This window comes from Hemitrygon akajei, chromosome 11 (assembly GCF_048418815.1).
Source record: "Hemitrygon akajei chromosome 11, sHemAka1.3, whole genome shotgun sequence".
In the NCBI taxonomy this organism is placed as follows: domain Eukaryota; kingdom Metazoa; phylum Chordata; class Chondrichthyes; order Myliobatiformes; family Dasyatidae; genus Hemitrygon; species Hemitrygon akajei.
The window spans coordinates 23,882,992-23,908,977 of NC_133134.1; the positions used below are offsets into that span (position 1 = coordinate 23,882,992).

Genomic DNA, 25,986 nt, shown 5'->3' on the forward strand with positions numbered 1-25,986 from the left:
CCCTCCCCCACCGGCAAAAATAAAGCGCATCTGCTACCAGCACTCAAGCGTGAACAAAGCAATAGCAAAGACACAGACTTGCACTTACCCCACAGACTACATTGTTCACTCGATTATTCGACGTGCTGCAGGCTCTCTCTCTCCTAATAAGGGAGAAAGAGGTGACTCCATTTTCCAATGAGCGGGGAGACATAACAAACAATTCACTGATTTATGATGTTAAAAATCCATTATGTTGCTTTTCTTAGAAACATAGGAACATAGAAAATAGGTGCAGGAGTAGGCCATTCGGCCCTTCAAGCCTGCACCGTCATTTATTATGATCACGGCTGATCATCCAACTCAGAACCCTGTACCTGCTTTCTCTCCATACCCCCTGATCCCATTAGCCACAAGGGCCATATCTAACTTCCTCTTAAATATAGCTAATGAACCAGCCTCAACTCTTTCCTGTGGCAGAGAATTCCACAGATTCACCACTGTCTGTGTGAAGAAGTTCTTCCTCATCTCGGTCCTAAAAGGCTTCCCCTTTATCCTTAAACTGTGGCCCCGTGTTCTGGACTTCCCCAACATTGGAAACAATCTTCCTGCATCTAGCCTGTCCAATCCCTTTAGAATTTTATACTTTTCAATAAGATCCCCCCTCAATCTTCTAAATTCCAGCGAGTATAAGCCTAGTCGATCCAGTCTTTCTTCATATGAAAGTCCTGCCATCCCAGGAATCAATCTGGTGAACCTCTTTTGTACTCCCTCTATGGCAAGAATGTCTTTCCTCAGATTAGGGGACCAAAACTGCACACAATACTCTAGGTGCAGTCTCACCAAGGCCTTGTACAACTGCAGTAGAACCTCCCTGCTCCTGTACTCAAATCCTTTTGCTATGAATGCCAACATACCATTTGCCTTTTTCACCGCCTGCTGTACCTGCATGGCCACCTTCAATGACTGGTGTACAATGACACCCAGGTCTTGTTGCACCTCCCCTTTTCCTAATTGGCCACCATTCAGATAATAATCTGTTTTCCTGTTCTTACAACCAAAGCGGATAACCTCACATTTATCCACATTAAATTGCATCTGCCATGAATTTGCCCACTCACCTAACCTATCCAAGTCACCCTGCATCCTCTTAGCATCCTGCTCACAGCTAACACCGCCGCCCAGCTTCGTGTCATCTGCAAACTTGGAGATGCTGCATTTAATTCCCTCGTCTAAATCATTAACATATATTGTAAACAACTGGGGTCCCAGCACTGAGCCTTCCGGTACCCCACTAGTCACTGCCTGCCATTCTGAAAAGGTCACGTTTACTCCCACTCTTTGCTTTCTGTCTGCCAACCAATTCTCTATCCACATCAATACCATACCCCTTGAGCCCTGTACCTGAAGATCGCAAAGATCCCGGGTCCCCAGGCACACAACAGATGTTCCGACTTCCCCAATGACACATGGGTCTCCTGTGGAGACACCGACACATGATTCGCCCGTCTCCAGTTCCTCGAGATCCCAGGCTTCTGAATGCAAGCTGAAATCTTGGGCCAAGCTTTTGGCATGCCGAATAGCTGCTGATTGTGGAACCCCAAGAGTGGGTACCGCTTGTGGGACCACCTCAGATTTCTATCTGCTTTGATATATTTTTGGCAGTAATCTGAGTATCCTGTGGTTCATTTTCTCAGGAACTTTGCTGTGTGTTCTTGGCTTTGTCTCAGCCCTCATCGTTGGCATCCTGGATAGAAGTGGGGCAAAACAGCTGGGACTTGATGTTGTCCACCAGCAGGAATCCAAAAAAATGGTGGGTAGATTCAGTGGCTCAGGATCTAACTTTGGAAAAAAGTTACTGATTTTGGATATGGAACAACTATCTATAGTAATCAGCTACTTTGGTGAGTAATCAGTGGTCCTTAAAGTAGACCTCTGGAAGATGTGTACCAGAAGATATATCGACATTATTTAGACTGAGTGGGATCTAACTACAGCTCCCCCACAGGGTCTTCTCTGACCTTCTTGTTCTTTCTCCCCAGAGGCTAAAGGATATTTGTCATTTGTCTCTCCGCTACTGGCTGCTGGTTCTTACCATCATGTTCTTTTATAGTGGATTATTTCCATTTATTGCTGATGCTACGTAAGTAGAGTTCAATGTATTAAACATCTAATGTGTTTATACCATCTTCCAAATGGTCTGATCTTGCTATTTAATTGTAAGGAATCATTGCAAGTTTCTCTTTATTTCTCACACCTACTGTACCTCTCTTTATTTTTCAAAATTGAGATGCTCTACAAAAGGACAGCAGTGATTTTTCACTCATAAGTTGGCACTTTGTCTTTTATATGGTAGCACTCATGGTATACTGTTGTAATTTTGAATCTTTGATTAATTCTTTGCAACAGTCTCCAGGATTATTCATGTGATGAGAAAACTAGATACAGGTGACTATTGCAATTATATCTGTTATATCTTGGCATTTATTTTTCAGCAAGTTCATTCAGGATAAGTATTCTAGGTACAGTAATCAGGAAGCCTCCTACATCACTGGTGCTGTGTTCGATACCTCGATGCTTCTACTACCCATAGCTGGAATCCTCATTGTGAGTACCATCTGCTTTGTTCTAACTCGGGAGTTCCCAACCACTTTTATGCCATAGACCAATACCATTGAACAAAGGGTCCAAGAACCCCAGGTTGGGAACCCCTATCCTAAATGCAAGGTAGAATGTGATCACCAGGAACGTCAGACATCTTTTTCATGGATATTAACTGTATTGAACTCAGGCTGTAGTGTTCTCGCACAGGTGTAAAAGAACTCTGAACTAAACACCAAGCATAAACCAGTCAATGAGGCGGTCCCAGTAAGATTAACCGTTTACTGTTCACTCTTCCACATTAACGTATGGTGAAAACTGTTGATAAAACAATACAAAATATATACAGTATTTGTTTCCTTCTTGACATCACATTTACATCATAAATACTTGCAAAAGTAAAACTACAACAACTATATTACATTAAAGTTCAACATACAGTCAGAATCTACCTACGCCATCGACTGGCTTTAAATACACTTCAACACAAACTATCCGCAACTCTTTAAATAACAAAAAACATAAACTTTATCAATCATCATTACTTTTAACAGAATCAGCGTTAACATTTTAATTCAACATATCGATTATCTTATGAACTTACGGCGTTGCTTCTCTGATGTTTCTAGTGCGTAGAAAGAGAACTTTTCTCACGCTGATCCTGCACACATATAAGCCCCCTCCTTCCCGTTTCTCCAAACCAGTATTTTCCCACAAGACGTGGCATAACCGGGTGTGACGTCATCGCATGCCGCGATATATCACAGACAACGAATTTACTTTAAACAACCTTAACTTTAACTAGAAAACGATAACAAATGAATTACTAAAGCGAAAATATAATAAACTAAACAAATGCCTTAAAGGCAACACACAGGCTGAATTTTAAAGTGTGGGTTTCAGTAAAATATGAAGCAAACAGATAGCAGAAGAATCCAAGTTACATCCCCTGTCCCTCTAGCAATATTTCCTGTTCCTATACCATAAAATAATTCTGTGTTTATTTGCTGAGTAATACAAATTTGGTTTACATATTTAATCATCCCTTATCATTGCTTATCACATTCAATTAACTATTATCATTGTTTACTTATAGAGAACAGACTTTCTTAACTTTCTTGTTAATGTCATACCATATCTAGAAAACAATGGGCATTATCACAGTTCAGGCCCGTGAAACCACTGGCTTCACACTAGCGTGTACAGTTAACTTTATCTTTTGTTCTTTTGATTATTGTACATTGAAATGATTGCAGCTGAACTTACTGACTGAAAGTAAAGAGAAATATAAAACCCACCGTTGCTTTTGTCAGTTCCCCAATTGGTATGACCCTCCCGAACATTTCTTCATTGAAGCAAGTCCAAAGTGACAGACTTGGAGAACTCTATCCTACAGCCATGATATCATACAGATCTGGCCATGTGACAACCATAGACTCAGTGAGACATGAGTTTCCTGAGTAAGAAAGAAGAAACATCATCAAATATATTAAATGTATACAATGATAAACACTAAAAAGTAACATAGGATACAAAACATGTTAAGGGAGAGCAGCTTACCAGTCTATAATTAAATAGAAGGAAGGATTTAAATAATTGTGTGGTTTGCTACACTGCCTGTACTAGGCCCCACACCCTCCCACTCACCAACAATGAGCACTCTTCCCAAATGCTCTAATGTTATATATTCATGTACAAATTAATCAATTAAATGTTTTAAAAATCATTTTCAGGATTACATAGGATTAAGAGGAATATTTGTCTCGATGTGTGCTGTGTTGACAGTCCCTGTTTTCGCTCTTTTGGCATTCACCTTCGTACCACCATTGGTTTCAATGATATGGCTGGGAGTCACCTATTCATTTGCTGTTGTAAGATGTTATTTTTATTTTCTCTCCGCTGACAAGTAGCTCTCATTAAATTCTTTCACCATCTACACACCCATTCCAGACATTCTTTTCTCCCCTCTCCCATCGGACAGAAGATCCAAAAGCCTGAAAGCATGTACCACTGGGCTCGGGGACAGCTTCTACCCGACTGTTATCAGACTGTTGAACAGACCTCTTGTATGACAGGATAGACTCACAATCTACCTCGTTATAATTGTGCACTTTATTATTTACCCGCACTGCAGTTTCTCAGTAGCTTTTACACTTTATTCTGCATTGTTAATATTTTACCTTATTCTAGCTGAATACACTGTGTAATGATTTGATCTGTGTAAACAGTTTGCAGAACACCTTATCAGGTACATGTGACAATAACATACTAATCCAGTACCAATACCAATACACCAAAGCATTCATCATTACAAATGGGTTCAGGGTTATTTAAAATAAACTTTAAATATATTGTAGTCGTTTATGCAGTGAACTCATAGTCAACCCAGCAAGGGCATATTGTGATAATATCTTTGCAGTCATTTTCTGATTTTAGGTACTTAATTGCTGTTTTTATCAGTTAGTTCCGATTATTTCACAGGCAAGTCTGTGGCCCTCTATCATTTTAGTGGTTCCTTCAGCAAACCTTGGAACAGCTTTAGGAATCGCTACTTCAGTGCAAATGATTGGTCTTGGTGTTTGCAACTTGATTGTTGGACGGATACTTGGAACCAAATTCAGGTAAGCTTTTTCATTCTATAAAGTTTAGTAATATGAAATGCATGTACTTAATTCCTTTTTATTTTGCATTATTTGATGTTTTATTTTCTGTTGTTTTATTTCTGCCATCCTACTAGATCCACTAACCATGCTGTTCAGAACTGAGAGATACAGGTTCCACACTGCATAATGATAGTGAAAATGTTGCATATTCAATGTAGACCCAGATTGCTTGATACATTTAGATGTAGTTATCTGATAGGAAGACTAAATTGAAAATGATAGAAGTGACAGAATGTGAACTATAACTTTTTGAGTCAGAAAACCTTCAGGTCCCTGTACTTAAAATTAACTGTTTCCTCTGCACACAGATGCTGCATGACTAGCTGAGTTCTTCCAGCATTTTCTGTTTTTGTTTATTGTGCAGGTCTTGTAGCTTTAGTTTTTGGGTTTTTTGGTTGCTAGAGTTGGTCTCCTGACTTGGTGTGTCTGGGTAGTCTTGTTTTATCTTGTGGATTTGGAGCTCCTTTCTGGGGAACGCTGTTACGTACTCGTGGCACGAGACAGTGGTACCCTTGTCATGTGACTGGGGTTGAAGCTATACTGGACTTGAGGTAATGGTCTTGTGATGGTGGAGTGATGTCATTTTCCCGCCAGTAGAGGTCATGTGACAGTTTTTTTTTAACAGGTTATAAAAGGAAGACCCCACCTTGTGAGGAGGGGCAGTTCGTGGCTGGATTTGCCATGTTGACTTCATGCCACTGCGTGATTTAATGTTACGATGCAGTTTAGTTGAAAAATGAAGTTTTATCTAATGCCTAAAGTTTAAAAGATTCATTCCCAGCAGTTTCTTTACAATACTGCTAGTTTGAGAATCAGTGGAGAGTGAAGATCGGAGTTCGGGAGTTAAAGATCGAGGAGAATCTATTTACGTCGGTGAAACAGGTTCGACCTTATTTGATCCTTATTCGGAAGGATTTCGTTGACTATTCTCGTGTTAATCTCTGGGAAATACCAGAAAAGATTGAGAATAGTGTGGAAGAGAAGGTCAGTGCCTTTAAGCCGTTTTGTTTCATAAAATTCTTCGTGGGAAGAGTTCGACTTTGGAAACTGAAGAAAAACGACGTGGAAGAGAATTTAAATCGCCTTAAAAAGTCTCTCCTTTTAAATGGACTGTGAGCATTTTGAAATTTTGGCAATACCACTTTTAAGAACTGTTTTTGCAACATCGCTTTAAGAACTGTTTGAGCTGCATCGCTTTAAGAACTGTTAAGCTGCTGCACAGCAGCTGATTTCCGGTTACGTTAGTGTTTGTTTACTTTTGGGGGGTTTGTTTTCAGTGTTTAATAAAAGTATTGTTTGTTATATAAACCCTTGCCTAACTCATCAATTCATTGTTGCCTGAATACGTAACAACGCACTAAGATGGTAGAGCGATATTAATACGCAGCAGCCTCTCCAGACTCTGGATTGGGGATTGCCAAACATTATGTGGATTTTCTGGTGTAGTCTGTTTTGTCATGTGCTTTTGTGATATCATTCTGGAGGGATGTTGTCTCATTTTTTAACTGCATTGCATTTGTGGTTTCTAAATGACAATAAACTGAAACTGAACTGAACTGATTTTATTGGAAAATTGCTCTGCGGCAGACTTCTTCACAACGTGTCCTGTTCACTTTCCCATATCCTGTACATGAATTATTCTTCATACTAGTGCTTTGATAGAGAATAGCATTTGAGTTATTCGACTATGGTGTCAATCTGAGTCTCGGCCTCCTCTACCGCCGCGATGAGGCCACACTCAAGTTGGAGAAGCAAAACCTTATATTCCATCTGGGTAGCCTCCAATCTGATAGCATGAACATCAATTTGTTAAACTTCCAATAATTGCTCCCCCTTTTCTTTACCATTCCCCATTCCCTCCTTCATCTTATCTCCCTACCTGCCCATCACCTCCCTCTGCTGCTCCTCCCCTTCCCTTTCTTCCACGACCTTCTGTTCTTTCCTATCAGATTCCCCCTTCTCCAGCCCTTTATCTCTTTTACCATTCAACGTCCCAGCTCTGTGTTTCACTGTTCCCCTTCTCCCAATTTCACCAATCACCTATTACCTTGTACTTCTTCCTCCACTCCCTACACCTTCTAACTCTGACTTCTCATCTTTTTGGTCCAGTCCTGATGAAGGGTCTCAATCCAAAACATCGACTATTTGCTCTTTTCCATAGATGCTGCCTGACCTGCTGAGTTCCTCCAGCATTTTGTGTGTGTCGCTTTGGATTTCCAGCATCTGCAGATTTCTCCTGTTTATATACAGTGGCATGCAAAAGTTTGGGCACCCCTGGTCAAAATTTCTGTTACTGTGAATAGCTAAGCGAGTAAAAGATTTCCAAAAGGCATAAAATTAAAGATGACACATTTCTTTATTATTTTAAGCAAGATTACTTTTTTTATTTCCATCTTGTACAGTTTCAAAATAACAAAAAAGGAAAAGGGCCTGAAGCAAAAGTTTGGGCACCCTGCATGGTCAGTACTTAGTAACCCCCCCCCCTACGGCAAGTATCACAGCTTGTAAATGCTTTCTGTAGCAGGCTAAGAGAATTTCAATTGTTTTTTGGGGCATTTTTGCCCATTATTCCTTGCAAAAAATTTTTAGTTCTGTGAGATTCTTGGGCCATCTTGCACGCACTGCTCTTTTGAGGTCTGTCCACAGATTTTGGATGATGTTTAGGTCAGGGGACTGTGAGGGCCATGGCAAAACCTTCAGCTTGTGCCTCTTGAGGTAGTCCGTTGTGGATTTTGAAGTGTGATTAGGATCATTGTCCTGTTGTCGAAGCCATCCTCTTTTCATCTTCAGCTTTTTTACAGATGGTGTGATGTTTACTTCCAGAATTTGCTGGTATTTAATTGAATTCATTCTTCCCTCTACCAGTGAAATGCTCCCTGTCCCACTGGCTGCAACACAAGCCCAAAGCATGATTGATCCACCCCCATGCTTAACAGGTGCAGAGGTATTTTTTCCATGAAATTCTGCACCCTTTTTTCTCCAAACATATTCACTGCAGCCAAAAAGTTCTATTTTAACTTCATCAGTCCACAGGACTTGTTTCTAAAATGCATCAGGTTTGCTTACATGTTCCATTGCAAACTTCTGACACTGAATTTTGTGGGGAGGATGCAGAAAAGGATTTCTTCTGATGACTCTTCCATGAAGGTCATATTTGTGCAGGTGTCACTGCACAGTAGAACAGTGCACCGCCACTCCAGAGTCTGCTAAATCTTCCTGCATGTCTTTTGCAGTCAAATGGGGTTTTTGATCTGCCTTTCTAGCAGTTCTACGAGCAGTTCTCTCGGAAAGTTTTTTTGGCCTTCCAGACCTCAACTTGACCTCCACCATTCCTGTTAACTGCCATTTCTTAATTACATACGAACTGAGGAAACGGCTACCTGAAAACTCTTTGCTATCTTCTTATAGGTTTCTCCTGCTTTGTGGGCATCATTTATTTTAATTTTCAGAGTGCTAGGCAGCTGCTTAGAGGAGCCCGTGGCTGCTGATTGTTGGGACAAGGTTTGAGGAGTCAGGGTATTTATAAAGCTTTGAAATTTGCATCACCTGGCCTATCCTAATGATGAATGTGAACAAGCCATAGCCCTAACAAGCTAATTAAGGTCTGAGATCTTGGTAAAAGTTATCTGAGAGCTCAAATCTTTTGGGGTGCCCAAACTTTTGCATGGTGCTCCTTTCCTTTTTTTCACCCTAAAGGCATACAAAACAAAAATAATACACTAATCTTACTTAAAATATTGAAAAGAATGTTTCATCTTTAACTTTATGACTTTTGGAGATCAGTTCATCAACTACTCACTCAACTATTTACAGTAACAGAAATTTTGACCAGGGGTGCCCAAACTTTTGCATGCCACTGTACCTGAGTCATCTAAGCAATCAATACTGAACATGAGTAATATCCCATGATTTGTCTTTCTCCCTTCTCCTTTGTATCCTGGCTTCTCTGACAGCAATTGTAATATAATTCACAAAGACCGGTGATCAAGCCGTGAAGTGTATACTGTATGGCTGTACAGTTCAGTTACTCCCTGAACACGGTCAAGTTACCAACGGCTTTGGCGGTGTCCTGCAGGAAATATTTACATTGTAATTTTGAATAAAATCAATGACCCAGAGTGGCCACACCATACTCTTCAACCTCAAGCTGAAGTGGTTCTAATGTGTACAAAATTAAACCTTTATTTGCTTTTTTGTGTAAGTGAAATGGAATTACACAGGTCTCCTGTGTTTCCTGTAATACCATGGTCTCTTAACTTGATCAGCAGCCTGATGTGTGGCTTTCTGAAATTGAAATATACAACATCCACTGCATCCCCTTTATCAATCCTACTTGTAATCTCCTCAAAGCATTCCATCAGGTTCGTCAGGCAAGATTTTTGCTTATGGAAACCATGCTGACTTTGTCCTATCTTGTCATGTGTCAAGCAAGTACTCCATAACCTTGTCCTTAACAATTGACTCTAACATCTTCCCAACCACTGAAGTCAAGCTAATTGGTGTATAATTTCCTTATGCTGTCTGCCTCCTTTCTTAAAGAATGGGGTGATATTTGCAATTTTCCACTCCTCTGGCACCATGCCTGAGTCCAATGTTTTTTGAAAGACGATTACAATTTACTAACATTAATTGGAAGACATCTTTCACCAACCAAAAGCATTGACAACACTGACAAGAAAATCATCTGTTGCGGGTTCCTTATCAACTGCTCTGGTTGTCTGTGTCCAGATGGTTCTTTGTGGTATTTCTTGGCAAAATGTTTGCTCTTTGCACTTGTTACATGATTTATTAAAGGGGACATAATTCTCCCACTTCTGTGCTCTCAATTTTTTTTATGCTTAGCAGAATGACTTTCTCATCTATACAACTTCTCGTGGGTTTATCTACTTTATACGTATTCTGTTCTGTTTAGTGCTTAATTACGTTTAAGTTGAACCGCATACTGTCGGTTACATGAGAAATCTTAGGTTTTCTCCAAGAGCACATTATGTTTCTGTAACAATCTTGCTTACTTCCTTATACAGTACATTAGAAGACCTTTAGCCCATGATGGTGTGCGGTATCTAACCTACTCTGAGATCAATCTAACCCTTCCCTTCTACATAGCCTTCCATTCTTCTATCACATATGACAAAGAAATAAAAACTTAATTCTGAAGCAGAATAAAAGGCTAGATTGATTGCTCTACAGATCTGGATTACGGAATGGCCAACCTTTTGATCTCCTTTGCATTAATAGAGGGGCGAGGAAAGCCCTTTGATCTATGAAGCCAACAGTGGCAGTTCATTTTCCTGACCTGTGAATCAGTAGGTGATATTCACTTTTAAGGTCCAATTTCCCCAAGGCTTTGCAGTCCAAAAGGACTGGCAATTGGATAGAGATCTCTGACTGAGTGAGATACCTGAAGGATCTCTGGAATTGGGTCATTGTGGGTAGAATGACAGAATATGCAAGTGTGACAATCTGGAAAGTGAGGGATCAATATGGGGGTTTGAAGATTATAAGTCAAAGAGAGAACATAGTACAAAGCTATGCTCTTCTGTTGGGGAAGAGTGAGGGTGGAAAATAAAGGCTGTAAGATTCATTTCTTAACATTTTAAAATGTTTTCTTATTCCCAAATAGGAAAATCAGTATGGAATTCAGGAAAATGGATTGTTGAGTTCATGACCAGGTTTTTCTGAAATGGAGATTAATGTTTTAACATCTTGTCCAGTCACCCTGAATGCTGATTGCTGTCTCTTTGAACACTTGCATTTTCAAAGTACTAGAGGAATGGTTTTTCCTTTACTCCATTCTCCGCAAGTAACACTCGGTGTTTGACCCGCAGTGATCCAAAGATCCCAGTGTGGCGCTGGCAGTGGACGTTGATCTTCATGCTGGCCAACACCATCTGCTGTTTCAGCACTTCCATCATTCTCAATATAGTGGACACAAAACAGGTAAGGGTCTCACTTTAAGGCAAAGAGTTAAATGGAGTGAAGTATTCAGCTTCAGATACTGATTCATATTTATTTATTTATCACATATACCTCAAAACATACAGTAAAATGCATCCATTGTGTTAACAGCCAAAACAGGCTGAGGATGTCTGGGGGCAGCCCACAAGTGTCTGTTCTGTATCTTACCAATAATCAAATATTCTGTTTATAAAATGTTTGCCTTCTTTTTACATCACTTTTTTCTCCCTTAGCCTTTATTTCCTCACTGTTATTCCCTTTCTCACTTATTTTAAGCTAAACTCATGTGATATTTAGACCAAGAGACACAGGCGTAGAATGGGGCCATTTGACCCTTCGAACCTGCTCCATCATTCCATCATGGCTGATTTATTATCCCTCTCAAACCTATTCTCCTGCCTTCTTCCCGTTAACTTTGACACCCTGATCAACAACGCATCAACCTCTACCTTAAATATACCCAATGACTTGGCCTGCACAGCCATCTGTGGCAATGAATGCCAGAGATTCACGACCATCTAGTTTTAAAATGTATCCTCATCTCTGTTCAAAATGGAAGTCTCTCTATTTTGAGACTGTGCCACCTGGTCCTAGATTCCTCCATTATACGAAACATCCTCTCCACTTCCATTCTCTCTAGGCCTTTCAATAGTCGATAGGTTCAAAGAGATTGCCCCTCATTCTTCAAAACTCTTGAGAGTACAGCACCGGAGGAATAAAGTGCATCTCAGATGTTAACCCTTTCACTCCTGGGATCATTCTTGTGAACCTCCTCTGGATCCTCTCCACTTTTTCTTAGATAAGGGGTCCAAAACTGCTCACAATACTCCTATTGAGGCCTCACCAGTGCCTGACAAAGCCTCAGCATTACATCCTTGCTCTTGTATTGTTGTCTTCTCGAAATGAATGGTAACATTATATTTGCTTTCCTTACCACCATCTCAACCTGCAAGCTAATATTTAGGGAATCCTGCATGAGGACTCACAAATCTACTGATTTTTAAAATTTTCTCTGCTTTTAGAGAATAGTCCATGCCTTTATTCCTTCTACCAAAATACATGCTCACGCACTTCCTTACACTGTATTCCATTGGCCACTTCTATGCCCATTTGCCAAATCCATCTTAGTCCTTCTGCAGTCTCCCTGCTTCCCCAACACCACCAGCCCCTCCACCGATCTTTGTGTTGTCCATAAAACTGGCCACAAAGCCATCAGTTCTTTCAACCAAATCATTGATATCCAGCATGAAAAGAAGCCGTCCCAGCACCACTTCAGCTACCTCTTTCAGAACACTGAGATGTAATCCAACTGGAGCAGGTGACATACCTACCTTCAGATGTTTCAGCTTTCCATGCTTACCTTAGTAATAGCAATGACACTCACTTATGCTCTGAGTTGGACAATCCACACCAGGGGTGCGTAAAAAGAACTACTTTTTAAATCAGGGACGCAATCAGGCAGAGGTTCGCACAGATTTTCTGGTTTTAGGAGTGACCAGTCAGCAAGAGACTGTGTTAAATGAGCTACCTTTCAGTCAGGTCCATGCTCAAGATTTAAAAAGCAGAGCTTTAAGCCTGTTTTCTGATTTGGACAATCCACACCAGGGATGCATAACATGAGCTAATTTTGAACTAGAATGGTGATAGAGGTTTTGAAGGCAGAGTTTCACGTCAGTTCCTCTGCATTGAGGACCGACTAATTAGCAAGAAGGATTAATTATGAAGGGCCAATAAGAATAATAAAAATGCAAGCGGTGCGGCCGTTCTTGTGAGTGTGCCTGCCTTTAGAGTGGCTTTGGCTCATCAGCCTTCAGCAAGGTCAGGCTTGGGTGAGCTAGATTGTCTTGCAAGTTACTTTTTCTCTGTTCTTATTTGTTCATTCCTCATCTATTAGTGCATGGTATAGTGAGAATGCCTGGGACAGTGTTTTGTACTGTGTGTGGGATGTGGGAAGTCTGGGAGACCTCTAGTCTCCCAGATGAGCACATCTGCACCAGGTGCACTGAGCTGCGTCTCATATGGGAGCATGAGGAGGTGGTAGACAGGAGCTATGGGAAGGTAGTTACACCTATCTTGCAGGAGATAAGTAACTGGGTGACTGTCAGGAGAAGGAGGGAAAATGCACAGCCAGTGCAGAGTATACCTCCGGCTGTTCCCCTCAATACTAAGTATACAACTTCAGAATCTACTGAGGGGGACGACCTACCGGGGGGAGCTGCAGTGACCGACTCGCTGGCACTGAGTCTGGTGCTGTGGCTCAGAAGAGCAGAGAGGTGAAGAGGACTCCAGAGCTTATAGGAGATTCCTTAGTCAGAAGAACAGAGACAAGGTTCTGTGAGCATGAGAGAGACACCTGGATGTTGTGTTGCCTCCCTGGATCGTGTCCATGGCAATCTCAAGGTTGAGGGTGAGCAGCCAGAGGTCTTGGTAGATACTGGCACCATTGACTTGGGTAGACAAGGTGAGGAGATCCTGAAGAGAGATTTTAGGGAGCTAGGTAGAAAACTGAGTAACAGGACCTTCAGGATAGTAATCTCTGGATTGCAGCTTGTGCCAAGTGCCAGTGAGGGTAAGAATAGGATGGTTTGGCAGGTGAATGTGTGGCTGAGGAACTGGTGCAAGGGGCAGGGTTTCAGATTTATGGATCACTGGGATCACTTCTGAGGAAGGTATGACCTGTACAAAAGGGATGGATTACACCTGAACCCAAAGGGGTCTAATATCCTTGTGGGCAGGAAGACTGGAGTTCTTCAGGTGAGTTTAAACTAATTCGAAAGGGGGATGGGAACCAAAGTGATAGTGTGAAGATGAGGTGGTTGGTTTCCAAACAGAGGCAATATGAAGTGAGGAGAGGTTGATGATAGGGCAAAATTGCAGTCGACAGGATGAGTTGCAAAGTAAAAGGCAGACAAAATTGAAAAAAGTCAGAACAGGACTAAAGGTGTTATGTTTGAAATTGCGCAGTATACGAAATAAGGTCGTTGGAATTGTAGCACAGTTACAGATTGGCAAGTGTGACGTAGGCATTACTGAATCATGGCTGAAAGAAGATTATAGCTGGGAGCTTAATGTCCAAGGTTACACATTGCATCGAAAGGACAGGGAGGAAGGCTGAGGGGGTGGGTGGCTCTGTTGGAAAAAATGAAATTAAATCATTAGAAAGAGGTGGTATAGGGTCAGAATGTGTTGAATCGTTGTGGTTAGAGCTAAGGAACTGCAAGGGTAAAAAGACCCTGATGGGAGTTATGTACAGATGTGATCTGCATGTTCCAATGTGAGATAGAAAATGAATGCCAAAAGGGCAATGTTACAAATAGTTACAGGGATTTCAATATGCAGGTAGATTTGGAAAATCAGGTAGATGCGGGAATCGAGGAAAGGGAATTTCAATAATGCCAACAAGATGGCTTTTTAGAGCAGTTTGTGGTTGAGCCAACTAGGATATCAACTATTGTAGAAGCCCACTAGGGGATCCCCTATTCTAGATTAAGTGTTGTGCAAAGAAACTGGAATTAATTAGTGAGTTTAAGATAAAAGTACCCTTGGGGAAAGTGATCATAATATGATCAAATTCACCCTGCAATTTGAGAAGGAGAAGCTAAAGTCAGATGTATCAGTATTACAGTGGAGTAAAAGGAATTACAGAGGCATGAGGGAGGAGTTGGCCAGGATTGATTGGAAAAGAACACTGACAGGAATGACGGCACAACAGCAATCTCTGGAATTTCTAGAAGCAATTTGAAAGGCATATAATCTTTACATCCCAAAGTGGAAGAGTTTTTTATTTAAGGTAAATGACACAACCAAGGGAAGTCAAAGCCAACATAAAAGCCATAGAGCAAAAAGTAATTGGAAGGTAGAGTAGTAGGAAAGTTTTAAAAAAATCAACAGAAGGCAACTAAAAAGTCATTAAGGTAAAGATGGAATTCAAAAATAAGCTTGCCAATAAAAGAAAAGGAGAATAAAAAACAAATTTTCAGATGTATAAAGAGTAAAAGAGAGACAAAAGTGGATATTGGACTGCTGGAAAATGATGCTAGAGGGGTAGTAGTCAGAGACAAAAAATGGCGGATGAACCTAATATGCTTTTTTATATTAGTCTTCACTATGGAAGACACTAGCAGAATGCCAGAAATGTGAGAATGTCAGACCATAAGATAGAGCAGCAGAAGTAGGTCATTTGACCCTTCGAGTCTAGTCCACTATTTCATCATGGCTGATCCATTTTCCCTCTCAGCCCCGATCTCCTGTCTTTCTCCTGTATCCCTTCATGCTCGGACCAATCAAGAAGCTATCAACCTCTGTCTTAAATATACATAGAGACTTATACATACATACAGCTGCCAGTGGCAAAGAATTCCACAGATTCACCACTCACTGGCTGAGGAAATTCCTCCTCATCTCCTTTTTAAAAGGATGCCCCTCTATTCTGAGGCCTTATCCTCTGGTCTTAGACTTTTCTACCACAGGAAACATCCTCTCTACATCCACTCTATCATGGCCTTTCAGCTTTCAATAGCTTTGAATGAGGTCACTCCTTGTTCTTCTAAATTCCAGTGAATACTGGCTGCCCATTTCATTTCCCTGTCTTGACAAGTCACCCAGGTACCTGCCTCCTGCAACGAAGGGGTGACTACCACCAAGTATCTCCTATCTATCAACTCTTCATTTTCCTGTACGAGTTGAAAGTCATCCAGATGCAGCTCCAGTTCCTCTACACAGACTCCAAGAGCTGTAGCTCAGTGCACTTTCATTTTTGAAACCTTTTTATTGATACATAATCTTCTACAGCTACAAAATGATACAAGACTTCAACAAGTTGATATTTATACAATTAATAAAGCTGAAGAAAAAAAACTTACCAAAAAATGAAAAAAATTTATTTTATATAGAAAAGGAAAAAAAGAGAACCCCAACTAACTAAAAACAAAGAAAAAAAAAGAATAACCCATTAGGAATCAACTCCTGGAGCAATATGTCTTACCATCGTATATATATATATATATATATATATATATATATATATATATATATATATATATATATATATATATATATATATATATATAAATAAAGAAGAAGAATCATCAACTGCCAATTTACATTTATATAAAATAAAATTGGAAGGAAACCATATAAATTAATTCAAATTAAATGATAATGTTTGGCAAAAGAGCCCCATCTTCTCTCAAAATCGAATCGAGGATCAACAGTTCTACTTCTAATTCTTTCCAAACTAAGACATAACATTATTTGAGAAAACCATTGAATTAATGTAGGGACAGAGGTATCTTTCCATTTCAATAGCCCTTCTTGCCAACAATGTAACAAATGCAATTGCATGTTGGTCTGAAGATGAAATACCCTGAATATGATGCAGAACTATTCCAAATAGAACAGTCAATGTATTAGGTTGTAAATTAATTTTCAGAGCTTTAGAAATTGTAGAAAATAAAGATTTCCAGAAAGATTTTAATGAAGAACATGACCAGAACACATGTGACAAAGTGGCTACTTCAGTTTTGCACCTATCACAATAATTGTCTATGTTAGGAAATGTTCTGGATAGTCTCTCCTTTGTTAAATAATAACGTTGAACAATTTTAAATTGAATTAAACAGTGATTGGCACATATTGAAGAAGAATTGACCATTTTCAGAACTCGCAACCAATCTTCATTAACAAAGGTCATACTAAGTTCTCTCTCCCAATCTTGTTTAATCTTTAGTGAGAGGTTATCTTTCTGTAGTAAAAATAAATTATAAATTCTACCAATGAAACCTCTTACTAAAGGATTCATATTCAAAATGGTATCCAACAAATCAGATTCTTGCATATATGGAAACTTACATAAGTATTTTTGTAAAAAATGTCTAACCTGAAGATATTGCAGAAAGTGTATATGAGAGAATATTTGCTAATTAACTCTTCAAAAGTCATCAATCGACCATCACAAAGTAAAACTGCAAAAAAAACAGATCCCCTTATTTCTCCACAAGAGAAAAATGGGATTGGTTATTGAAGGTTTAAATAAAACAATTTCGATATAAACAGCTAGACAATTTAAATTGTTTAAAATTTTTAAAATTGCGAAACTGAAACCAAATCCGTAAGGACTGTTTAGTAACAGGGTAGAGGTTTAAATTTGGAATTTTAGAGAGTTGTAAAGGTAATGAAGCTCCTAATAATGAGGTTAAATGAAATTGTTTGATAGCTTTTAATTCCAAATCAATCCAAGCTGGGTTTTGTCTCTTATCGAGCCAAATATAGCCAAAAGCATAATTTCGAATATTAACAGCTCAATAATACAATCTTAGATTAGAAAGTGCAAGTCCACCATCTTTTTTAGGTTTTTATAAATGATACTTATTAATTCTTGGTCTTTTATTATTCCAAATAAAGGACAAAATAATTGAGTCAATTTGATCAAAAAAATTTTAGTTAAAAAGATAGGTATATTTTGAAAAATATATAAAAATCTAGGTAAAGTCATCATTTTCACGGCAGGGATATGACCTATTAAAGAAAGCACAATTGTGTTCCATCTAGAAAATAATTGTTTCATAGAGTCCATTAAAAGAACTACATTAGCTTTATAAAGATCTTTATATTTTTTTAGTAATTATAATACCTAAATATTTAAAAGAACTAACAATTCTAAATGGAATATCATTGTATATAAAAACAGGAGCATTTAATGGAAACAATTCACTTTTATTTAAGTTTATATCCTGAAAATTTTCCAAAGTCATTTAGTATTTCCAAGAGATTAGGAATAGATTTTTCAGGGTTCGAAATATAAACAAAAAGATCATCTGGGTAAAGAGAAATCTTATGTGTGGTCCCATTTATAGTGATACCATGAATATTTTTAGTGTCACGGAGTATTATAGTCAAAGGCTCCAGTACAAGATTAAATAATAAAGGGCTTAATGGACATCTCTGTCTAGTACCTCGTGAAAGGGAAATAAAGGAGACCTGAGATTATTAGTAATAACAGAAGCAAGAGGATTCTTATAGATCATTTGAATCCACCTATTGAAATTATTACCAAAGCCAAATTTTTCTAATACCTTAAACAGATATGTCCATTCAATTCTATCAATGCCTTTACTGCATCAAGAGAAATAACACATTGGGGTATCTTAGATAGTGATGAATATATAATGTTCATCTATCTCCGAACATTGGAGAAAGAGTAACAGCCTTTAATAATGCCTGTTTGATCCATAGAGATGATTTTAGTTTAAAAATTTCCAAACGGTTAGCCATCACCTTAGAAAGAATTTTTGCATCCACATTTAATGACAAAATAGGTCTATGATGAACATTCAGTAGGATCTTTATCTTTCTTAAGGATTAAGGAAACAGAAGCTTCATAAAAAGGAGGTAAATTACCCTTCTCAAAGGATTCATGAAATATTTCCAAAAGATACAGAGAAAGTAATTTATAAAATTTTTTGTAAAACCCTACCAAATAACCATCAAGTCCAGGAGCTTTACCCGATTGCATGGACAACATAGCTTTCTGAATTTCATGCTCAGTAATTGGAGCATCAAGCATCTGTTGATCTTCAACAGTAATTTGAGGAAATTTAATCTTATGTAAAAAGCCTTCATTTTGGAGGAATCTGCAGGAAATTGATATTTATAAAGATCAGAATAAAAATCCTGAAAAACATTATTAATGTCTTCACGATTACTTACTATATCTCCATTATCTTTACGAATCTTTAAAATTTGTCTTTTAGCTCTAGCTGCCCTTAATTGGGAAGCTAAGAGCCTATTATTTTTATCCCCAAAAATATAAAACTGACTTTTCAATTTAAGCAAATATCCTTCAATAGGATAAGTTAGTAATAAATTATACTGTGATTGTAATTCCACTCTTCTTTTAAACAAATCAACATTTGGAGAGGTTGCATTGATGTTATCCAAATCTTTAATTTGTTTAGAAATTTTATCTAATTCCATTCTTGTCTGTTCCTTCAGCTTAGCTATATATAAAATAATCTGACCACGTAAATAAACTTTTAATGTATCCCAAAGTACTAACTTTGAGATGTTTCCTGTAATATTAAAGAGAAAAAACTCTTTTATCTGACTTTCAATAAACTCAACAAATTCTGAGCTTTGTAACGAATATTCTGGAAAATGCCAAAGTGGACTTGTAGAAGCAACATCTTTCAGTTCAGATTTAAGGGAGCATGATCAGAGATAACAATTGCATCATATTCACATTTCTGAACATTAAATAGAAGTCCAGGGTCGACTATAAAATAGTCGATTCTCGAATATTTATTATGAACATTTGAGAAAAAGGAATATTCTCTATCACTAGAGATTTTTATCACATAACCTGATCTCTTGTGCAAAGATTATATCAGGTTGGAATCAGTTAATAGTTTTAAATGTTTTCTTACGCTTAATAGGATTATTCCAACCATGGATGTTCCAACTTAAAACATTTAACTGTTTAAATATCATCATGAAACTTTATATCTAAAAAAGTAGTTAGATGCATGTCAGGATAAGGTAGTCGAGAATGGCGGTGATAAACAACAATAATAATAATTTGCGTACGCTCCGGAATTCCATAATGTGGATAAAAAATAAGAAAAGAAAAAAGGAAAAAACCCACCCAACCTATAAAGCCCAGAAATAAGTCAATATCGATCGATGCAAACCCAAAAGAATGTATGAAAAGCAATTATAAACTCCACCTGCCTGAATAGAAGGTAAAAATGAAAAGAGTAATCTCTGCCTTCCTCTCCTAGATATATATCTCATTACAGTCGACATACAGCTCATTACATTTGAGTTGAAAAGAACAGTTATTAGAAACCACCTTCAGTTTTGAAAATAACCTTCATAACATTATACAAGGAAAAAAAACATGTCCAAAAAAAAATCTTGAAATATTTGCTCAGAAGAAAATCAATCGCCATCTTAAAATGCAAACATGAGGAAATCTGCAGATGCTGGAAATTCAAACAACACACACAAAATGCTGGTGGAACATAGCAGGCCAGGCAGCATCTATAGGGAGAAGTGCTGGCGACATTTCTGACGAAAGGTCTTGACCCGAAACGTCAACAGCGCTTCTCCCTATAGATGCTGCCTGGCCTGCTGTGTTCCACCAGCATTTTGTGTGTGTTGCCATTTTAAAATTATCAAATCTATCTTGAAAATGTAAAGAAACCCAGATAATTACTTACAAGTCCTGAGCAAAAGCATACAAAGCAAAAAAGCAATTAGTTCATTTAAATGCTGCAAACAGAAAAAAAAATTCTAGATGGTTCAAAGTTATCTAGTCTTTTGACAGTTCTCTCGCTATGTCTTCTGAGGTTAAAACCATCCAAACCAGTCTATTTCAGAGATAAAGGTACATTTTAAGGTAAACACTTTTTATACCCATCAAATCTTCTGATTTATTAATCACTCCTTATGTCGCGAGACAATCAAACAGTAGTAAATCATTCAAACTTCAGACTTCAGACTCCAGACTCGTCAGGGAGAGAATTAATAAAACTCTGGGTCCTCATAAATACAAACCCCAGAATTTTTGACGAAAAGCCCTAATTTAGCTGGGTATTGAAGAGATGGATGCAACTGTCTTTGATAAACCGTACGCATTACAGCAGCGAATCCAGAACGTTTCTGAAAAATTTCACGTGGAAAATCTTCGAAGAAGAGAATCTCAGAGCTTTGAAATTGAAACAACCTTTGTTTTCTTGCAAGTTTAATAATGTGGTCTTTATCTCTAACACGAAGAAAACGCACAAGGACATGCCTGTTTTTACCTTGATCCGAGGATTTTAAAGCACCAACTCTGTGAGCCATTTCAATCTCCGGCAGTTTGTAGGCAAGCCTCCGGAAATAAAGATTGAAACATTTTAGCAAAATAATCCAGTGTGTCGACAGATTCTGATTTCTCTTTTAATCCAACAATTCGAATATTGTTCCGACGAGAGCGAGCCTCTAAATCAACGAGCCGTTGTTGAGCCTTTTCCAAACGAGAAGAAATATCAGCCGTATTACGACCAACCTCTTTAAGATCAAGACTCAAAGAGTCAATTTTTTCCTCAGGGGGAGAAATCTTTCTTTTAGTTGAGTTAATTCAGCAATGATATAGCTGATTTGAGACTCTAATCCATTTCCCAGGGTGGCTCCTCTGAAGTCTCGTCAGCTTTTTTAAAGTTACCGTTGCCTGTTTCTGGATTTCTTCTGGTGCTTCTTATGTTAGAAATAATTATAACTGTCAGTCTGCAGGATCTGACTGAATAAAGTTAAAATCTCAAAGTTCAAGTGGGGAAAGGGAGGGATTAAAGGCGGACAGAAAGAAACTGACTTACATGTCCACAGGCGGAAGGCGGAGTCTGTAGCTCAGTGCACTTTGTGCAGATACTGTACAGTTATCATGGAGAATTGAGGTCTCCCAAATTTCTCGCATCTCGCACAGGGAACATACCATTAACTCTGGACCCATTCTCAGTGGATTAGCTATATACTGGCAGAGAAAAGAAACTTAGAGCCAACTTACTTCGAACCTCTGCCTGTGTTTTCCAAAAGATCTGCTCTTGCCCAAGCCTAATCACAATTAACACCGCCCACTCACACAATTGCCGTTCCTGTTACAATTCACTTCTCTTTATTGGTCCCTGCCAAATGCCTAATAGATTGTTATGATTGCAGCCCATCGAAAAATCTTCTAAGCACCTGGTTTCTTTTTAAACCTCACGCTGCATTACCAAGGAATGACCTGTCATGATCATTGCAGCACATCTTGTTTTACTTTTGCAATAACTTTCAGTATACTCCATAATCAAAGTGCTTTCGGTTGTGTTTAATTAAAGCCTATTCTTACCTAAAACCTTTTAACTCTTTGGTGACAAGTACAAAGGTGATTTCCCAGAAGGCAGTTGTTGGCAAATGTACTGCCAGTCTTACATCTACAATATGGGGCACTTCCTCTCCTGGATCACATAAGTCTTCCTGTATCAACAGCTGTCAATTAACATTGGTATTTCTTTCTATCTTTCCTTTCAGGGTAACACATTGAACAAAACCACCAAGCAGCTTGAGGCTACAAAAAGGAAAAACAAAGCAGCAGCAGAGATATTTCCTCTGTCAAGAGACAGAGACAATGACAACTGAGCTCTTTGGGTTTAAGAGAGAAAATGGACAATTCTCCATATTAACTGGTTTATTTTCTGTTATTGAAGTGTGATTCTCCCAGTATAATCAATTCTCATGTGTCATTTCAAAGCTGATCCTAGAATGGTACAGTTCCCATGGCCCACGAAGTTGTGCCGACCTTTTAACAACTCAAAGATTATTCTAACTCCTCCCTCCCACATAGTCCTCCGATTTTTTTTCAACCCATGTGCCTATTCAAGAGTCTCTTAAATGTCCCTAATAAATTTGACTCCACCACTATCCCAGTTTGGGACATTTTAAATAAGTCTTATAATGCCTATGGTGCTGTAATAATTTTCAGCAAATGATATAACCTGCTCTCAGGTGTTAGTCAACTTTTACAACATTTGTAGCTTATGGGTAATTTATTTGTTGCAATTTCTGCAGAGACAAGGGATCTTGCTGTAAGATTACAGATAATCTTTTGATTGTTGTCAAGGAATAAAAGCTGAGAATTTCTGTTCCCCTGTTCTGAACTCACTCTTGGGATTGATGCACATATATTTGCAAAAGAAAATATTTTACATTCCTATAGGACTTGTCAGGCAAATTTGCAACGTCATGACATAGGCTTAATACTTCAGAAGTCTTAGACACTACGTTTAAAGTATATTTGCTTTCAGTGGTTATATGGTGTCACTCTCACTACTTTGATTTAAGAGAAGCATAGTTTTATGCAAGTTAGAGAGAACTGTATGTGCATATCTGTTTGGATATATTTTTCTAATTCAAGAGTGTACTAGATTTTACACAAGATAAACATTATTACTTGGATGGTTTTATGAGCGGTTTGGTCAATCTATGTAATCATGGTTGTAAGTCAATATTAAACTGAAATTATAGAATTGCCAATATATATGTTGGTTTGATCATAAAATTCGTCAACTTCGGAATCCTTAATTTCTACCTTCATTTTGTTAATGGGCATCCTTTAGTTTATGGTCTGCTGATGTGTCCTTATCTTGGAGACCATTTTGTCTTTAGCTGAGAAAGCAATCATTTTCATGGCTGCTTTTTGTTTCTCATTGAAATAGTGTACAATTATTGGTATCTCTTGAAGCACAGCAACAAATGTGACATACTGAGTTTCCTCAAACTCCCATTGAAATGTAGCCACTGAAGTGCCTTCTTTGTAATTGCAACAATATGTTGGACCCAGGATAGATCCTCAGAGATGTCAACACCCAAAAGCTTGAAACTGTTCACTCCTTCCACTTCTGATCCCTCGATGAGGACTGGTGTGTGTTCCCTCAACTTCCCCTTCCTGAAGTCCACAGTCTATTCCTTGGACTTACTGTTGAGTGCAAAGTTGTTGCGGCACCACTCAACCAGCTGATCTGTCTCACTCCAGTACACCTCCTCATCACCATCTGAACTTCTGCCAACAATAGTTGTGTCAGTGGCAAATTTACAGATGTTGTTTGAGCTATGCCTAGCTACATAGTCGTGGGATTAGACAGAGTAGAGCAGTGGGCTAAGTATGCATCCTTGAAGTGTACCAACATTGATTTGTCAGCGGGGAGGAGATGTTATTTCTGATCCACACAGACTGTAGTCTCCCAATGAGGAGGTCAAGGATCCAGTTGCAGAAGGAGGTACAGAAGCCCAGGTTTTGCAGCTTGTTGATTAGAACTGAGGTATGGTGGTGTAAGACGCTGAGCTGTAATCAATAAACAGCAGCCTGATGTAGGTATTACTATTGTCCAGTGATCAAAGGCCAAGTGGAATGCTAGTGAGATCATGCTTCAGTAACATTCATACCTCACTTCCTTCCATAGGAGCAGGAAACCAAACATAACTTGGTCCTGATGTTAGGTCTTGACCCAAAATGTCAAATATACTCTGCCTGGCCTGCTGAGTTCCTCCTGCATTTTGTGTGTGTTGCTTGGATTTCCAGCATCTGCAGATTTTCTCTTGTTTGTGAACCAAACTTACCTCATTCCTATCCTTGGGGATGGTGCTGATTCAGGACCAGTGGGTAATCATGTTTGGGCTGATGTTTCAAGTGTCATGCCACATGTCCATTGGTAACAGGGGCATCTGGCAGCTCCAAATCCTTGTCTCCTGCTGCTTCTCAGATAAAGCCATTTTTCCTCAGAGAAACCCCTGGGCTGGGTCATATTGAACCAAGCAATAATCTATTCTTGCTTAATCCCACTGCGTACTGTTCGAACATACTCAGCGCCTCTTCCTGTTCCACATAAGAGATTGAGAGACTGGCCAAAGTTGGCAATGACAGCTTGGAATACTGGAGAATGTGGATCAGAGTATTATGGTCAACAATACTATATAAACCTTTGAACAGGACAGCAGAGAGAACCTATGCACACCTGAATAAACTGTCCCTACAACCTCGCACTGTGGACACTGGATGAAGGACAAAGTGTTTTCTTCATTGAGTTAATCACAGGGGCATTTGATGTTTACCTCAGTGTGCGGATGTGGCAAGAGTACAGAACAGAGAGCACAGAGTCCTGTATTCGCACAACTATGTAAGATGAACCTCGCCAATGACCACTGCATACATTTCCAGAGCTTCTTGGTAAATGTATATTCCAGAAGGAGATGGACCAGATTTCATCCTCCTACTCCTCGCTGTCATAACAAAGGCTGTGTATGGTGGGACTGAGGAGCCAGCTGCACATGAAGAATCTCTTAGAGAAAGCCCTTCAAATTCAACCCCGTCCATCTTGGTGGATGTAACCTGGGGCTAGCGCCATGGATGTAATCATGACAAAGGTACATTGTCTCTACTTTGTGAGAAGTTTAAGAAGAAATGGCTAGGCTATTGTGGAATCCCTGGGGGAGACTGATCCATGTATTTTCTTCTAGTATAAAGCAAAATATTCATATTTTATTGCTTGTTACAATAAGTATGTGGCGAATTGTGCATTGTTTATATATCCTGATACGATTGCTTAGCAAAATAACATGCACTATTGTTATTAATTCTCTTTGATATTATACCCACAACATAACAACAAGCTTTGACCAGCGACGAATCCGAACATCAGAAGTTTTGAGAGGGGGGAGTTTCACTCAGGACCACAGAAAAGGGAGCAGCGGGTCACTTCAGTGAAATAGAGCGTTAACCAGCAACCAGTCCACGATTGGGATTGATTAGCAAGAGAAAATTAAAGATAGGCAGGGGCAAGGGCAGCGGCCGGCATCTTAATGGACTGAGTCAGATAGGTGATCTTGAGAATTTAGCTCTTTGAGGCTTCAGCAAAGAGAGGCTAGAGTCAGAGAAGGTTTAAAAAGGAAAACCTCAAGGTTAGATTATTTTTCCTTTCCTTCTTTATATCTGCTCAGCTAGGACAGTAGAGATGCCAGGCAGGAGAGTGGAATGGTTCTTCTGCGAGATGTGGGAAGGCAGGGAGACATCCAGCATCCCTGACGACCAGAACCGCGAAGTGCATCCAGTTGCAGGTTCTAACAGTCCACGTTAAGAAATTGGAACTGGAACTGGAACCAAATGAACTCCGAATCATTCAACTGAATGGGTGATAGAGAGGTGGATACACCCAAGGTGCAGGACACAGGAAACTGGGTGACAGTCAGGAAAAGGAAAGAGGTTAAAAAGAAC

General features: G+C 39.0%; 1 protein-coding gene across 2 annotated transcripts in view; it reads left to right on the forward strand.

Moving 5' to 3' along the window:
- LOC140735410 (lysosomal dipeptide transporter MFSD1-like) overlaps positions 1-23,277 on the forward strand; it is a 51,434-nt gene extending 28,157 nt beyond the window's left edge. For both annotated transcript variants that reach the window (XM_073060445.1, XM_073060447.1), the window contains 7 exons: positions 1,677-1,792; positions 2,022-2,122; positions 2,475-2,586; positions 4,314-4,451; positions 5,062-5,201; positions 11,072-11,183; positions 22,251-23,277. In XM_073060445.1, coding sequence (XP_072916546.1) covers positions 1,677-1,792; positions 2,022-2,122; positions 2,475-2,586; positions 4,314-4,451; positions 5,062-5,201; positions 11,072-11,183; positions 22,251-22,358 — 827 coding nt within the window. In that variant the 3' untranslated portion in view covers positions 22,359-23,277. The remainder of the gene's footprint in view (positions 1-1,676; positions 1,793-2,021; positions 2,123-2,474; positions 2,587-4,313; positions 4,452-5,061; positions 5,202-11,071; positions 11,184-22,250) is intronic.
- The last annotated feature ends 2,709 nt before the right edge of the window (positions 23,278-25,986 follow it).